Here is a 17871-nt window from a genome sequence, read left to right as displayed (position 1 = left end):
AGGCCATAGCTTAAAGGACCATTCCCAACTCGCCTATTGGACAGTGGATTTGCCGATTGCTGGGACCCCCATCCACCCACCCAACCGTCTGACTATGAGAATGGAGCAGTGGGCATCTCTCCTCTCATTCTCATTAGGACCAATGAAGATAGACACAAACTTTAGACAGAAGGCGCCGTTTTGAGGAAAGAAGGAAGTGGCGTTTCTACGGGCACACCATTAAAACGGTTATTTCCATCTCTGCTTTTCACATCCAACTTGGCAATAACTCCGTCCATTAGAGTTGGATTTACAGAGAGAGACGGCAGCGGTTGAGTTAAGCGGCTTCCATAAGTCTACATCACTTCTATAAGAGCCTCAGACGTGCTGGGCCGTTTCCATAAATCCATCTTCAGTGATCGGAGCTATGCCCGTCTCAGCCATGAAGGGTGCAGCGACCAACTCAAAAGAGCTCAAGTCATCTCCTATGTCCCTTCCACCCCTAAAATCCCCCACCAAGCACTCAAGAGCTCGTCTTACATGACCCTTCCTCAAAACCCCACTCACAAAACAGCTCCGGGCAACATTTGATTTCCATGCCCCTAGAACATTTTTTTTAACCCCCTCTCCTCTCCACCAGCTTCTCCTGTACCCAGGGATGTGGAGTCAGAGTTGGAGTCGGAGCCCATTTTGGTGGAGTCTGTGTCATGGAAATTAAGGAGTCGGAGATTTGGCCTACCGACTCCACATTCCTGGCAGGGCTATGGATTCTGAGTTGTAGCTCATTTTGGTGGAGTCGAAGTCATGGAAATTGAGGAGTTGGAGTGTTGGCTTACCGACTCCACCGCCCTGCCTGTACCCCCTTAATAGTGCCCTCAGACCACCTCCTTACACGGCCACCAGCCATCTCCACCCCACTCGAAGCTCATGTCATCTGGTACTGAACCCCACTCCTAGTTGTAGGGGGTTGGGAGACCCAACTCTACTGCACTATGGGGACCACAATTTGCCAACGGCATCCCATTTCCATACAAGTATACCATTTCTATAGATGGGAAACATTCTTTCTCCGCAGCACTGCATAGCATCGGCCATTCCGTTCATCCGCCCATGGTACCGTACCTGGAGATTCAGGTCTTTTTTGTGCATTATCTCTTTTCGGCAGCCATGGATACATTCAGCAGTTTCAAAGTCCATTGCATTCTCTGAGGTTTCAAGGTGAAGCTTTATGGTGAGGAAAGAAAAAAAAGAAAAAAAAAGAAAAGTTTTTATTAAGAATCCAGGAGCTGAACTCTTAACTTCTTCATTATGGATCAGAAGTCTAATGAATAATGAACCATCTACCTGGAACTAAAGCATCTGTCTGGTGCGAGCGGCAAATTACTACTCACGGCTCAAAATACATTTACGCTGTGTAAGCTAAAAAAAAGTTCACTGAACTTTTATAAAGTGGATGAACAGAGAGAATGAACCCCCCCCACCCACCATCGAAGACGGAGGCATTCACATAAATACTCCAGAGTACAGACCCTTAAAATGAGTGTCCTTGAGTCGTCCTCCGAGCCTGTGATCGCTGGCGGAGAACCAATATGGCTACTCCTCACGTTGGCTGTGACTCAGGTTTCTTTTCCAGGTAGAAGTTACGTGGAGGATCAAAAAGTTGGGTGACCATAAATATGGCCGCAGTTACAGGAACCCACCGGCGGAAATGTAGCATGGTGGTCTTTTGCCACAATGCAAAATCCATAACAGCCACCCCCATTCTATCATGTGACATGTATACAACTTTTTTTTTTTTTTTTATATTTTTTAATAACCGTGCCCCCAAACTGATCCTCTCTAAAAATACATGATGTCTACATGAAAATATCAATGTGCCTCAAATGTTCCTTAATACAGAAACACAATTTCTTAACCAGATTTAACAATGCAAGCTTCATACATCATTAAATAGATCTTAGACCTAAAGAGGCTGGTGCACTTACTATGGAAAAGAAATGTCATAATGGCTGTATGATCTCAAATATTAAAATGGGCATTTTAAGAGTCCAGCTAAAAAAATGAAAGCTGATGAGTCCAAGTTTAATTTAGTCTCCACCAAACCAGTCTGACAGCTGCAGGTTGTACTGATCAGTGCGAGATCTCAGCAGGTCGGAGGGACACTGTGGAGATGCAAATTCCGGTCAGTTGGAGGAAATTTAGCTTTGGCGGGGAGAAGCTACCAACCAGGTTAGGTGGGAGGAGATCCAGTTTTAAGGGGGGACACTGAGGAACTGCTAATCAGACATGTGGGCAGGGATTCTGCAGCAGTTGTCAGGAGGAACACTGAGGAGCTAGGTGGGTAGAGACTGAGTTTTATGGGGGGGGGGGGGGGGGGTTGACAGTTTTACAGATATTCTAACTTGGATTTTTACAGTCAGTACACCAGCTCATCAGGTCTAGGAAATTTCTTTAATAATGTATGCAGCTTGTACTGTGAAGTCTGGTGACTGATCCACTTGAAATTAAACTGCAATGATACAGAACATGTTACATACTGCTTGCTCTGATTAATTCCCAACATGAGTTCTTTATTCAGATTTTATCTAATAAACATTCGACTAACAGTGGATCGACACATCCACAAAACTATGTCTGACACTATATGCGAGGGCACAGCGGCATTCCAGTGCCAGGAGTCAGATGCTGCCTTTGTTTCCTCTTATGTGGCAGGTAATTGTAATTACCCGAACACTCCAGCAAAGCGACAGGATGGGCCGGAGTGAAGCAGCGGCCCCCAGCAAGGCGACGGGCCGGAGTGAAGCAGCGGCCCCCAGCAAGGCGACGGGCCGGAGTGAAGCAGCGGCCCCCAGCAAGGCGACGGGCCGGAGTGAAGCAGCGGCCCCCAGCAAGGCGACGGGCCGGAGTGAAGCAGCGGCCCCCAGCAAGGCGACGGGCCGGAGTGAAGCAGCGGCCCCCAGCAAGGCGACGGGCCGGAGTGAAGCAGCGGCCCCCAGCAAGGCGACGGGCCGGAGTGAAGCAGCGGCCCCCAGCAAGGCGACGGGCCGGAGTGAAGCAGCGGCCCCCAGCAAGGCGACGGGCCGGAGTGAAGCAGCGGCCCCCAGCAAGGCGACGGGCCGGAGTGAAGCAGCGGCCCCCAGCAAGGCGACGGGCCGGAGTGAAGCAGCGGCCCCCAGCAAGGCGACGGGCCGGAGTGAAGCAGCGGCCCCCAGCAAGGCGACGGGCCGGAGTGAAGCAGCGGCCCCCAGCAGCCTGGCGACACCAATAACAACACACAAAAGATAATGAAATCAATTTTATCCAGTGCCTGTGACCCAAGACCCCCAAAGATCACTCCAAAATCTGCGTTGTAGCTCTGTAAAGCAGACAGAAGCACTGCGCTCCCACATAATATTGCACACAGAGGTGCATGGGTTGAAAAGAAGGCAGAAAGCTACAGAACAAATTTCTGAGTGATCGATGCAGCCACGAAGATTGCAAAGAGTGAATGGAGCCGAAAGTTGGCAGCAGCTACTACTCTGAACGGAGCTGTGCGATCCAGGCTCCATTCACCATCTACATCCAGCCGACTGAACAGGAAAGCTGGAAGTGCCAGGACCGGGACTCCGTCCAATCGGATATTGAGGATGGATCATCAATTTCATAAAACTGAACATCTCCTTTAAAAAGACTTATACCAAGTATGGAAGCAATCCCCAATAAGTGAACACTTATTGATTGCTGGGGATCTGACCACCATTACTCAAAAACGGGTCAACTGATTCTCTATGCGGTGGGTGGGATCGGTAAGGACCCCAACAGTCAGACCTCCAACAATCAATAAGTTATCCCACCTCCTACCTATAAGGGGATAACATTAATGAAGTTATAGCAAGTATATAAGTTATCCCTTATCCTGCGGTTAGGGGGATAATTTCCTGATTGCTGTGATCAGACTGTTGAACCATGACTGATCCAGAGAATGGGGGGGGGGGGGGTCTTCAGCCTACCATAGACTCCTGACACCTCCATGAGCAGTCTGCTAAAATCTGTCCTGCTCAAGACAGTTTTCAGAAAGAGTGATGGGTTTAAGATGGAGAGCAAAATATGTCTCATAAATGGAGAAAGTAATGTTTCTCTGGTAAGATATATTACAAAGTTCTTCTCTCTGCAACGACAGCAAACAAAATACACAGAGGGGACACAATTTGGCCCAGTAAACAAGGCTGTAGGTATAAATTGTTTGTTCTGTTTAAAAAGATCCACAATGATCATCTGTGATCGGCAGTGGAACCTCGCAGCAAGAGTTCAATTTCCCTGCACTGCCCCCACTGGAGAAATGAAGAATTACACTGTGTACTTTGATTTTTAAAAGGGAGAAGTGTCTTACCGCAATAAGACTCTTCGTAGTCGAGGATCCATAAGGGTCGTGAACAGGAGACCCTCTCTAATAATTAAAATCCCCTAATAAAGTATTGAAACAAAAAGAAAGAAAAAAAAAAAAAAAAAAAAAGAGATTGCTCCTAAGTCTCTGCATCATAAAAAAAAAAGAAAAAAAAAAAATCACAATATGTAACATACATTCCAGTGTTTTCCTTGATAATAGGTTTCAGCGAAGATCAGAATTCATTCTATCTTTTTCGCAACGCTCTTGTTTATGACAATGAGACGTGTCATGGAGATTGTAAAACATTTACAAGGACATGTGAACACGCGGTGCCTCATTTGTTAGATCCCTTTTAATCATGTCGGCTTATTTGTTTTACTCTGCAGCCCTGCAGGTTCTGGGGACACCTTCCCCGGGATTAAAATATTATGCAAATGCAATCATCACCGGAGAATCCGCTCCTACAACGCAGCAAATGATTGTTAGGACGGGTGCTCAGAAACAGAGCAAATGCAGAAGGATGCAAAAAAAAAAAAAAAAATAGGACAATTCCTTAAAAGAAAAAAAAAGAAAAAATAACTTTATGGCTGATTCAGACAATGGTATTGCAGCCTGAGCTTTATTATGCATTAGCTCAAAACTCTGCTGACATTTGTTCAAATTTTGCGATTTTGTTTTTTTTGCCCCTCCCCCTTTAGTTTGGTCATATCAGAAATCAAAATTTTCTGTGGGATACCATAATATAAAATACTATTACAATTATGGGTCATTGATTGCAAATATTTGTTTACTCTGTACACCCAAAGAAGACCACGTTGCAAAATGGAGTACACCCCAATGAAAGTGTTCGGTCGGAGCAAAGCTAAAGTTTAGAATATAAAATTCTAATTAACAAGAATTCAACCACAGGAAAGAGTGTAATTATTTATTACACAGTTGTCCAGTAGACAGTGATTATACAAGGGTGTTACTCATAAAAAAAAAAAAACCCGTTCCCATTTCGAGTTGTCAGTAATGGCAACACATGGAAGAGAAATGTCGCAAAATAGCAATGGCACCACATGGAAGAAAAATGTCACAAGACCTGAGAAAAAGTAATTTCTTTCCACAAGAAAGATGAAGGCTACAATAAGATCAATAAATCTTTACTTATCAGTCAGAATACTGTAGCAAAAGTAGTATAAAAATGTAACAAAGATGGCACTGTAATTATCTCACAAAGACGTCAAGGCCAATCACAGAAGTTCCCAACTAAGATAGGAGTGTCTGTTAATGAGAAAGGTGAAAGAAGATTGAAATGAACAAGCATGTCTGTTAGTTGAAGTAGAAAACCAAATCAGGGTGAATGTTTCCTGTGACATAATACAGTGTATACTGCAGATGAATGGAATGCATGGGAGTCATCCAGGAAGGAAGTAGCACCTAAAGCACATGCACAAAAAAAAGACACCTACAATTTGCCAAGGCGCACGCTGAAAAATATGAAGCTCTGGAGTGATGAGACCAAGGGAAGAGTTTTTTTGAATTGATGCCTTCAAAACTGTATGGTATTGCATAGCTGAGGAGTCCAAAGAAAAATGCATGGTGCCTACAGTGAGACATGGTGGTGGCAGTGTGCGGGATGCAAAAGCTGCTTGTGGGGGGGGGGCTAAGAGTCACTGATGGAAGCATGAATTCACAGATGCCCTGCTCTATAGTGGAAGATGCCGCTATCACTCCAAGCCCATGGTAGACCTGCACATTTCCACCATGACAAGGAGGTCATAAAACAAACGTCTGTTGCATTTCTGAAGAACATGGTGAAAGTGAGTCAGTGGCCAAGTGTCTCCTGATGTGAACCCATCTGAACACCTATGGGGAATTCGGAAGAGACAAGTTGCCATCACTCTCCATCCAGCCTCTAAGAGCTTTTTCTTGAACAATGGAAAAGGATGCATGCTACAATGGCTCACCAACTTCCAGTCCTAGAAGACTTGGAGCTGTCCATCATTATGGAGGGATTGTTTTTTCTTTTTTTTTTTTTTTTAAATATGGGGTGTACTAATTTTTGCATCAATTTAAGGAAAATTGAAGATTTTATAATGACAGTTCTATTATTAACCCTATTTTCACGCCATGGGTTTTAAAAAAAAACGTTCTATGAACCTCAAATTTTGTCAAAATGTTGGAAATATCGGAATTCTTATGTTCAGGGAGATCTTGATTAAAATCTTCCTGGTCAAAGGTGTAATAATTTATGCTAATAACTATTTTAGAGGTTTAAAACATTTTTTATTAATATCATCATCAATAAAAATGATGATAATACTAATATCCAGAATTCTGCACAGAAAAAAAAAATTGATTTGGTTAATGTCAAAATTTTCCAAAACCACCAACTTTTTTTTATTTTTACATTTCCTTTGTGTATGCTTTCACTGTTATCATTTGGGGTTACATATGTTTTTTCTTGCAAATTTTTTTTTTTTGGGGGGGGGGAGTGGGTGGGGGGGCGATTTATTGTTTTTTTATTAGGAACGACTAATAGGCATCGATCATGGCTTGTAACATTGGACTGTGTAGGTACAAACAAATTGCAAGGGGAACTAATGGAGGAACACTACAATGCAGGACGCTAAGAAAAGGTTCTTCGGAATTGTTTATTCATGAGCCATTTGCTAAATTATTTAAAATACAAAAAAAAAAAAAAAAAAAAAAAAAAAATCGGACAGGGGTCAGGAAAGCAGACTGTACTTTTCCCACTGCTGTTCATTAGTGGGGGCGCTTTATACAGTGACTTCTGAGCCTTGAGGGTACGTGCACACGCTGCGGATTCTGCTGTGGATTGATCCGCGCGGATTTAGCAAAATCCGCAGGTAAATCCGCAGGTCAAAAGACCTGTGGTTTATCACCTCTACAATGGAGGAGATGGTAAACCGCAGCGGAATCCGCAGAAAGAATTGACATGTCAATTCTTTCTGCGGATTAGAAACCGCAGCAAATCCACGCGGAAAAATCCGCACCGTCTGCACAGCGGTTTCCATTTCCCATAGGATATTAAGGTACTGTACACCGCGGCAGAATCCGCAGCGTGTGCACACACCCCAAGTCTCATTATTGGGTTTTCTACTTTATGCCAATGTTACATTTTTTCAATGCATCATAAGATCAGTAGAAGCGAGAGGAGTGTTGCTTGGCTCCTGGTTGTGGATACCAGACGTAGTGCCCAGAAACATTAGTGGGCAGCAGAGCGTGCGATGGGTTGTTTGGCGCGGGCTGACGACAGCTGAGCTCTGAAATCCTTCTCTTTTTACCCTTGCTCGTCTTTTCAGATCACAATAGCTTTTCCAGTTGCAGGACTTGGCTTTTGAGCTCGTGTCATAAAGCAGAGAGAAGAAGTGCAAAAGGGAACTGCTGGAAGATGAAATCCGCCAATGCAGCATTTCCGAGCGCCATTCTCCGATCCGCCGGAGCGTCAAGCAGCAGTGGGCACCAGATAAGACGGCACCAGCCAATCCCTTATAGGACATTTTTGCAGGATCAGAAATGTAAAAGCGAGTCAGCCATCATCACCACGTTATCACACACCGAGACGATAAATAATAACGTTCAGGTCGCTTTTAGAGCAAGTTCGTAAACACTTTAAAAAAAAAAAAAAGCAGAATATCTGTTAAAAGAAAATTTGGTAAATTTCTAACATTTTGTGTCACTGCTTGCTCTCAATGAAGAATGGGAACTCACTTTAGGTGCATTAAATATGTACAGACTTTGGCATAACCCCACAAATCATCCCAAGCACAGACCATGGCCATCTTCAGCAGTCCCACAGACAGTGCAGGGTCACCGCTCCGTCCCAACAAGACATTTCAGGTCCCTGTTGTTGGGATCGGATCAGTTGGATCCATAGTGATCCCTTATCCCGATTTGGGACAAACCCATTAATATTTCACCCCACTGAGCACTTGCTACAACCTAGGTCATCCCCCATTAGCACATTTTTACATAAGGATGTAGAGGTATGGCTGTATAGAGATTTGTCTCCCACTAAAAATTACACCTTTCTTCTAAAGATCCGATGTGCCAGTCATGAAAAATCTAGTGTGAAAACAATGGGCAAATTAGGCTGGAAGAGCACTGGGGGCGTGTCAGTGCACTTGGAAAAAGTGGTCAGAGGGCAATGACACGCCCCCAATGCACTCACAGCTTGATTTACATATGACTTTTACACTAAATTTCTCATAATTAGCACATCAGATCTCTCCAAGAAAGGTAACATTTTTATTATTACAGTAGTTGCGAATATACAAACATACTGAAACTGCCATGTAAAAATGAGGTTCTTAAACAGTAACTTCACAGTAAAAGTGTAAGGGTATGTTCACACTGGGCATTTTTTTTGCTGCTTTTTTTATGCCAATTTTCAGCTGCTTTTTTACAATACCAGCAAAGCCTATGAGATTTCAGATATCTCATGCACACCCATTGGCTTTTGGTGTCATCAGGATTATGTGCTTTGCGGCTTTTTTTTTGCCACAGCTTCTTTCCTGCAGAAAACAAAAGCAGCAAAAACGCGCCTTTCTAGGGATGATCTGCCCCTGACCAAGCTTCCATAACTCAGAAGCCAGAGGTAGTCAGGGCATGCTGGAAGTTGTAGTTTTGCCACAGCTGGAGAATCGCCATATGAAAACCCTCTGCCCTAACTATAATATATGAATGTCCCTTTTATGCCAAGTTTTATACTGCAAGATATTCAGAAAGAGCAAAAACAGAGCGGGGTCCAACTGAACCTTCCTGCTAGCAAAGCTCGGTGCGATTTTCGGTGACCACTCAAGGACAGACATGGCGATGTAATACTCAAGACTTCAGAATATCCTTTCCTGTCCCCCCATGTCTATATAAGTGTCAGTTTATATGACCAGTGCCAAAGGTCTTTCCAAAATTGGGGTAGTGAGGGACCTCCTACTCTCACACCTGGGTCTGCACAGTCAGAACTTCAGACCTTTATCTTTGCAAAAGACCCAAAATCTTGTCTACTTTTTGGTGTTCTTAGGCTACTTTCACATTAGCGTTTTTTAGCGCTGCGCTTCGTGCGCAATAGAATCGCATACAAAAAACGCATCATGCGTTTTAACCAGTTTCTTGCCATATATTAACTCTTAAAACGCGTGTGATTTTAAACGCAGGCGTGCGCATATCCATGCGCACGCCTGCATTCCCATAGACTGTAATGTCATTTTTTTGTGCATTCCGTGCGCAAGCGTTTTTTTTGAGACAGGTCGGACGAACCAAAAATGCAACAGGTTGCCTCCGGCGCTCCTAGGCGCACACTACAAAAAAACACATGCATACGCTAGACCATGCACCCCCATGTTAACGTTAGAGGCGCAGGACGCATGTGCATGGACGCGCACGAAGCACAGCGCTAAAAAACGCTAGTGTGAAACCAGCCTTAGCCTGCTCTTGATTTCAGTCAAAAACTTCTTTTGAAATGGCCCCTTTAAGTTCTCTTTTGCTTTTTTTTTTTATGTTTGTAATTATGGTCAGGATTTGGCGTTTCCAGCTTTTATTTTTAAAGAAACTTTTAGCACAAAAGGTCTAGAATCTCCCTCCTAGTGTGATTCTATGTACTTCAATAATTTTTTTTGCTTAAAAGTTTTGGGACATTAACCCCTTCACCCCCAAGGGTGGTTTGCACGTTCATGCCCGGGCCAATTTTTACAATTCTGACCACTGTCCCTTTATGAGGTAATAACTCTGAAACGCTTCCATGGATCCCGGTGATTCTCACATTGTTTTCTCGTGACATATTGTACTTCATATTAGTGGTAAAATTTCATTGATATAACTCGCGTTTTTGTGTGAAAAAAACGGAAATTTGGCAAAAAAAAATTTAAAATTTCACAATTTTACAACTTTGAATTTTTATGCCCTTAAATCACAGAGATACGGCACACAAAAACCTTAAGTAACATTTCCCACATGTCTACTTTACATCAGCACAATTTTGGAACCAAAATTTTTTTTGTTAGGAAGTTATAAGGGTTAAGAGTTGACCAGCGATTTCTCATTTTTACAACACCATTTTATTTTTACAGACCACATTTGAAGCCACTTTGAGGGGTCTATATGATAGAAAATACCCAAAAGTGAAACCATTCTAAAAACTGCACCCCTCAAGGTGCTCAAAACCACATTCAAGAAGTTTATTAAGGCTGTGTTCACACACAGCGTTTTTTTTAGCGGTTTTTACCGCGGTTTTCACTATAAAACCGCTATAAAACCGCTAAAAATAAGCTGCACAGTCATTTCTATGCATTTTGCACTTTGTGTGCACATTGATGCGTTTTTTACCGCGAAAAAAACGCATCGCGGTAAAAACCGCAGCATGCACATTAATTTTGCATTTTTTTCCGCGGTAGGCTTCTCCCATGCTTTTAGAAACCGCTGCGGTAAAAAACGCATCAAAAACGCATCAAAACCGCGCAAAAACCGCCGCGGAAAAATAGGTGCAGTTTCTGGGAAGGGATTCAGGTTTTTGTGCAGAAATTTTCTGCAACGTGTGCACTTAGCCTAACCCTTCAGGTGCTTCACAGGAATATTTTGAATGTTTAAAAAAAAAAAAAACGAACATTTAACTTTTTTTTCACAAAAAAATTACTTCAGGTCCAATTTTTTTATTTTACCAAGGGTAACAGGAGAAATTGGACTGCAAAAGTTATTGTGCAGTTTGTCCTGAGTACACCGATACCTGATATGTGGGGGGGAACCACTGTTTGGGCACATGGCAGAGCTCGGAAGGGAAGGAGCACCGTTTGACTTTTTTCAATGCAAAATTGGCTGGAATTCAGATCGGATGTCACATTTGGAGAGCCCCTGATGTGCCTAACCAGTGGAAACCCCCCACAAGTGACCCCATTTTGGAAACTAGACCCCCCCAAGGAACCTATCTAGATGTGTGGTGAGAACTTCGAACCCCCAAGGGCTTCACAGAAGGGCGTGAAAATAAATTTTAAAAAAATCATATTTTTTCCACAAACATGATCTTTTAGTCCCCAATTTTTTTATTTTCCCTAGGGTAACAGGAGAAATTGGACCCCAAAAGTTGTTGTCCAATTTGTCGTAAGTATGCTGATACCCCATATGTGGGAGAAAACTACTGTATGGGCACACGTCGGGGCTTGGAAGGGAAGTAGTGACGTTTTGGAATGCAGACTCTGATGGAATGGTCTGCGGGTGTCATGTCACGTTTGGAGAGCCTCTGATGTACCTAAACTGTTGAAACTCCCCACAAGTGACCCCATTTTGGAAACTAGACCCCCCCAAGGAACTTATCTAGATGTGTGTTGAGCACTTTGAATCCCCAATTGCTTCACAGAAGTTTATAACGCCCGGGCGTGAAAATATAAAAATCATTTTTTTTTCCACAAAAATATTTTTGCCCCCAATTTTGTATTTTCCTAACGGTAACAGGAGAAATTGGACCCCAAAAGTTGTTTTGCAATTTCTCCTGAGTAGGCTGATACCCTACATGTGGGGGTAAAACACTGTTTTGGCGCATGGCAGAGCTTAGAAGGGAAGGAGCACCATTTGACTTTTTCAATGCAGAATTGGCTGGAACTGAGATCAGACGCCATGTTGCGTTTGGAGAGCCCCTGATGTGCCCAAACAGTGGAAACCCCCAATTCTAACTCCAACCCGAACCCCAACACACCCCTAACCCTAATCTCAGCCCTAACCCTAACCCTAGCCCTAACCCTAATGGAAAAATGGAAATAAATACATTTTTTTTATTTTATTATTTTTCCCTAACTAAGGGGGTGATAACGGGGGGTTTGATTTACTATTTATGGTGGTTTTTATGTTTGGCAGCTGTCACACGCTAAAAGACGCTTTTTATTGTAAAAATAGTTTTTGCATCACCACATATTGAGAGCTATAATTTTTCCATATTTTGACCCACCGAGTCATGTGAGGTCTTATTTTTTGCGGGACCAGTTGACGTTTTTATTGGTACCATTTACGGGCACGTGACTTTTTTGATCGCTTTTTATTCCGATTTTTGGGACACAGAATGAACAAAAACCAGCGCTTCATGAATTTCTTTTGGGGGGGTGCGTTTACACCGTTCCCCGTGCGGTAAAATTGATAAAGCGGTTTTATTCTTCGGGTCAGTACGGTTACAGCGATACCTCATTTAGGTCGTTTTATTACGTTTTGGCGCTTTCATGCAATGAAAACAAGTTTATATAAAAAATAATTTTTTTTTGCATCGCTTTATTCTGCGAGCTATAACTTACTTTTTCGCTGATGACGCTGTGTGGTGGCTCGTTTTTTGCGGGACAAGATGACGTTTTCAGCGGTACCATGGATATTTATATGCGTCTTTTTGATCGCGCGTTATTGCACTTTTTGTTCGGCGGTATGATGATAAAGCATTATTTTTTTGCTTTGTTTTTTATTTTTATTTAAGGGGTTCGCTGAAGGGGTTAACTAATGGGACGGTTTTATAGGGCGGGTCGTTACGGACGAGGCGATACTAAATATGTGTACTTTTATTGTTTTGAAATTAGGGAATTTTTTTCTTTTTTAATTTATTCAGCGATTTTTTATAAATTATTTTTACACTTTTTTTTTAAACTTGATTATATTGTCACATCACAGATCACTGTGACAGATCAGCGATCTGTCACAGGCACTGCAGAAGGCTTCCTCATGCTGGCGCTTTGCAGGCACTGAGGAAGCCACCTCCCTGCAGGCCCCCGAAGGTCCCCGCCGCCATTTTGGATTCGGGGACCTGCAGGGAAGAGGCCCCTGGAGCAGCGCTGCACATTGCGCTGCTGCGGGGGGTCGCAGGGAAGCACGGAGGGAGCCCCCTCCCTGCCGATGCTTCCCTAAACCCCTGGTACACTGCAATTGTGTTTGATCGCAGTGTGCCAGGGGTTAACGTGTCGGGGGCGGTCCGTGACGGCCCCTGACACATAGTGCCGGGTGTCAGCTGTGATAATCAGCCGACAACCGGCCGCGATCAGCGCTAGACATTCTATCCCGTCCATGGGCATAGGGGCCCATGGATGGGATAGTACGTCTCATGTCAGAAAGGGGTTAATTGTGACTTTTTGCTCTAAAAATGTACCAAAAGTCTAAAGACAAATAAAAGAACTTTTACTTACGCACAAATTTCATGACCCAACTTAAAAGATAGAAGTGATATGCTATATACACAGCTTATTATTGTTAAGAAATTTGTTTTCTTTTTCGAAAAATAAAAAAAAAAATCTATTGAAACAGGAAAAAAAAAAAAAAAGTCATGACCCATGTGAGGTATTTTTAAGAATTTAGCAGAAAACAAAAAAAAAAAAAACCACACCATAACTGAATACTATAAGAAGAGCAAGAAAAGTCACTTAAAACAAAATTATGTAACAGCCCTTTAGTGTCATCAAGAAATACTTGGAGATTTCGAGATGAAGTTTGCTGAATTGTGACTGCTGCTCTGGAGTATAATACAGACTGTAACTCTGCATTAACACAAGGTAAAATAACAGAAAGGAACTTTTTTTTTTTTTGTCCCATCTATTTAAATAATTGCCTTGTAATGTTTTCATTTCCTGTTCTGTCCAGATGTCACCATATCCCAGAATTCCAAGCAGGGGAAGTTCACTGACCGCCATATTGGGACACCCAAGTGATGGGTGTCTCAATATGGAAACTGCTGCTGGTACCACCAGCGGAACACCGTCGCACCACACACGCAGCCTCTTGCGCGGTACCACCAGCGGAACACCGTCGCACTGCGCCTGCGTGAATTCTGCGCAGGTGCAGTGAATCATTCGGCTGATCCCTGCGGCAGATTCACAACATGTCTACAGGCAGAGGAAGCCGGTCACATTAAAGGGGTTTTCCCACGAACGAAAATTCATTTTAAAAATTGTCTGTGTCTGACCGTGTACAGAACATACCACATCTCCTGGGCAGGGGAGGAAGCAAAAGACAATACTGACATTACAGCAGGGGATCACAGAGGATTCATTTTGTGAGGTAAAATATTTCACTGACTGTTTTTAAACAATATTTTACCTCACAAAATGTATCCTCTGCGATCCCCTGCTGTAATGTCAGTCTTCTGCTTCCTCCCCTGCCCAGGAGCTGTGGTACGTTCTGTACACGGCCAGACACAGGGGTGAGAGACACAGAGCACAGGGGGAGACAGCTCAAACGGGACAGCACATGAGGGGAGAACACAGCACAGGAAGGAGAGAGACAGCAGACAAGGGGGAGAGCACATGGGGTAGACAGGTCAAAGAAGAGAGCACAGACGGGAGAAGTCAGCACATGGGAAAAGAGAGAGTGGATAAGTGGGTGACCACATGGGGGGAGAGATTCTCAACACTGCAAAGCCTGCCCCCATCGTAACATTACCGCCCTCCCGATGCGGGCCTCCATCTAGTTTTATATGTAATATGACATCTTAGGCCCCCAAAGTTATAAAAATTAATCCACCTAAAAAACAGTTATGGCATGTTAACTGGGTTGACCGGCGCTGCAGATGTGAGGTCCGCAGCGTGCCATTTATGTGGATGAAATGTGCGTGAAAACGTGGGGAAATTTACAGCAAGTCCAACGCATTTTCGTGACGAAATCCACAGTAATGTCAATACTTCATTATGAGGCAAAAGATCATACGACGATCCCGATCATTCTGACAACTGCTGAGAGTAGCAGACAAATTATACCCCTAAGTAACAGAGCTGACTAGGTTCCTTCTCAATTGGTAGCTGCAGGGCGAGGAAAGAAAAATGCAGTTAATCAAAAGAAGGAAAAAATAAAAAGTTACCATAAAACCCATGGAGGAGGGGGGAGGAGGTGGAGTTAAGGTGTTATCTGAGCATGCTCGGGTGCTAACCGAGTCATCGGCGTGCTCGAAAAACATTTTTGAGTCCCCGCGGCTGCATGTCTCGCGGCTGTTCTATGGCTGCAACAAATGCAAGGATTTCCTGATTGTTAGGCAATCCCTGCATGTGTTGCAGCTGTCGAACAGCCCCGAAACATGCAGCCGCGGGGACTGGAACATATTAATCGAGCACGCCGATAACTCGGTTAGCACTCGAGCAGAGCATGATTAGATAACACCTTATCCGAGCACGTTCGCTCATCACTAGTTAACAGCTCTTTAGAAGCAGCCGGAGTCAATTCGTTTCTTAAAATATTTAGCACCATATTGCTGAATTTTTACCCACAGAATTCCACTGATGAAACCGATCTCATCAGGAGTTGTGTAATTGGCAAAGTCATTTCTGCTGCTTTTATTTTCTAAAAATTCAGCTCTGCTTCATCTCTAGGAGGAACGTTTCTCAATGCAGCTTGAGTGATGTGTAATGTCGGAGTTTCGTCACAAACTGGACGTCTAACGGCTTTCCGAAATATTTCGGAATTCTTTAAGGCGTGCCTGTCGTTTCAGGTAACATCAGAATATGCTGGCATTTGTTTACATTAGAAAGAACGCTATTTCTGGCAGTTATAGGACTTCTATCCTGCATTTTCACTAGTTCTCACCCCTGCAGGCTCACTTTTTAATTTTCAGTTGTCTCTGAGCTAGTGGTTGAAGACTAGATGTTAATATGTCTGCCATACACAGCGCACATAGATACTGGACTTCAGCCTCTATTTAGCACATAAAGGACATTATAGTAGAGGCCGTACTGAGCAGTGTAGGTGTGAATCCAGCAGAGATAAAATACGCACTACAAAAGCAACAGCATTATCTCAATGCAGTACTGGATTCCCAGTTACCCTGCTCAGCACTGATATATATATGGTAGAAAGCAGAAGCATCATCTGCACAAGTCTCTCTGTGTCTCTACTCACTGCCCTTCCCTTTCCAAGATCCATTACAATGTTTCCTATATTCACTTTCATTATTCATTTATGCAACATTTTTAGAAACAATTTGAATATTTCTGGAGTCACTAGGCTTCTTCTGCCAAAATATTCTACAATACAAGGGAAAAAAAAAAAAATTATATATTATAAATATATATATATATATATATATATATATATATATATATATATATATATGTATTTTTTTTTCTCTCCAATCCTGTACAAAGAATGAGGTGGACATGACATTTTAAAGGAATTTTCCAGCCCTCTTAAAAAATTAAAAATATAGAGAAAGTGTGAGTATAACTATACATCACCCTGAGAATCTGCTCCGCACCCCAGCACTGCCACAACAACCGTTTACACCCGACTGCAATGACTTTCCGATCACCAAGTCTCCTGAATGCTGTAACCAGAGGTCGGCTGCAGGGGGTTCGAGAGGGTCGGCTGCAGGGGGTTCGAGAGGAAAGAAATATCTGGGACTGCGCTGTTCAGACTGGTTTAATTGCATGAATGCATATGTGCTGTAAAAACATTTGTGCTCTTCCCCAAAAAAAAAAAAAAAAAAAAAAAAAAAAAAAAAAAAGGGGGGGGGGGAGAGGGGGGTTCTCCAGTCACTGTATATTTAGGATTACCTGAAACTAAGCAGGCACTGCTACCATGAGCGCAACAGTCAACACGGGGAATATAAAAATGACATCAATAGAACTAAAACAATGATTTTACCCGGTAACTAAGGACCTGGAAACTATGTAGAGACTTTGAAGACCTACACCGGAAAGTGATGGAACTGGGAGCGCAGGTCGTCTTCTCAACCATCCTCACAGTGGATGGCCATGGACCAAAGAGATTGCACAGAATTCTACAGGTGAACCAATGGCTACGTCAATGGTGCCGTGAGCAACGTTTTGGGTTTCTTTACGTAAAATTCATGGAGTGAATTAGCTGTATGATGGACTCCTTCCTAGAGGAAAAAACAAGAAAACACATATTTGGAGGACACCTTGCTACACTCATCAGGAGAGCATTGAACTAGACTAATATGGGATGGGAAATATACGGCCAGGAAGAAATATGCAGCTAACGAATTCTTTTCAGATCCCTGCTATTTGAAGTGGAAAGAAAGAACAAAATCAAACTCAATGAAAATGGAGGAGCAAGAGAAGCCAACTACAAACTAAAATGTGTCTATACAAATGGCACAGAGCATGGGAAACAAACAAGGAGAATCGGAGCTGCTAACACAGGAAGAAAGATATGATGTCTTCGGCATCACTGAAATTTGCTGGGATGATTCATATGATTGGAATACAAACCTTGAAGGCTACAACTTATTTGTATTAGGAAAACTTATATCTCCACAGAGATCCAAGTTTCAGAGACTGGCAGATCTGTAGAAACTGTTCTGGGTAAGAATACAAGGAGAAAAGAACAGAAAGGACACTATTGTATAGGAGAGGAAATTGCAGAACCACTACCCAGAATCTTTGAATCCTGGAGAACAAGAGAATTCCCAGAAGTTTGGAGAAGGGCAAATGTTGTCCCCATCTTCGCAAAAGGAAAGAAGACAGAGCCAGGAAAATACAGGCCAGTGAGCCTTACTTCTATACCAGGACATGATGACCCTGGAGGTCCATTCCAACGCTAACATTCTATGATTCTAA

General features: G+C 43.0%; 1 protein-coding gene across 3 annotated transcripts in view; it reads right to left on the bottom strand.

Annotated features, from left to right (window-relative positions):
* LOC141056140 (uncharacterized) overlaps nucleotides 1-17871 on the bottom strand; it is a 74309-nt gene that overhangs the window by 44872 nt on the left and 11566 nt on the right. For all 3 annotated transcript variants that reach the window (XM_073552824.1, XM_073552822.1, XM_073552823.1), the window contains exon 2: nucleotides 1102-1203. In XM_073552824.1, the coding sequence (XP_073408925.1) occupies nucleotides 1102-1176 (75 nt within the window). In that variant the 5' untranslated portion in view covers nucleotides 1177-1203. The remainder of the gene's footprint in view (nucleotides 1-1101; nucleotides 1204-17871) is intronic.

This window comes from Dendrobates tinctorius, unplaced genomic scaffold (genome assembly GCF_039654945.1).
Source record: "Dendrobates tinctorius isolate UK_male_01 unplaced genomic scaffold, ASM3965494v1 ptg000196l, whole genome shotgun sequence".
NCBI classification, from domain to species: Eukaryota; Metazoa; Chordata; class Amphibia; order Anura; family Dendrobatidae; genus Dendrobates; species Dendrobates tinctorius.
The sequence above is the reverse complement of the archived record's forward strand: the minus strand, read 5'-3'. Positions and strand labels throughout refer to the sequence as shown.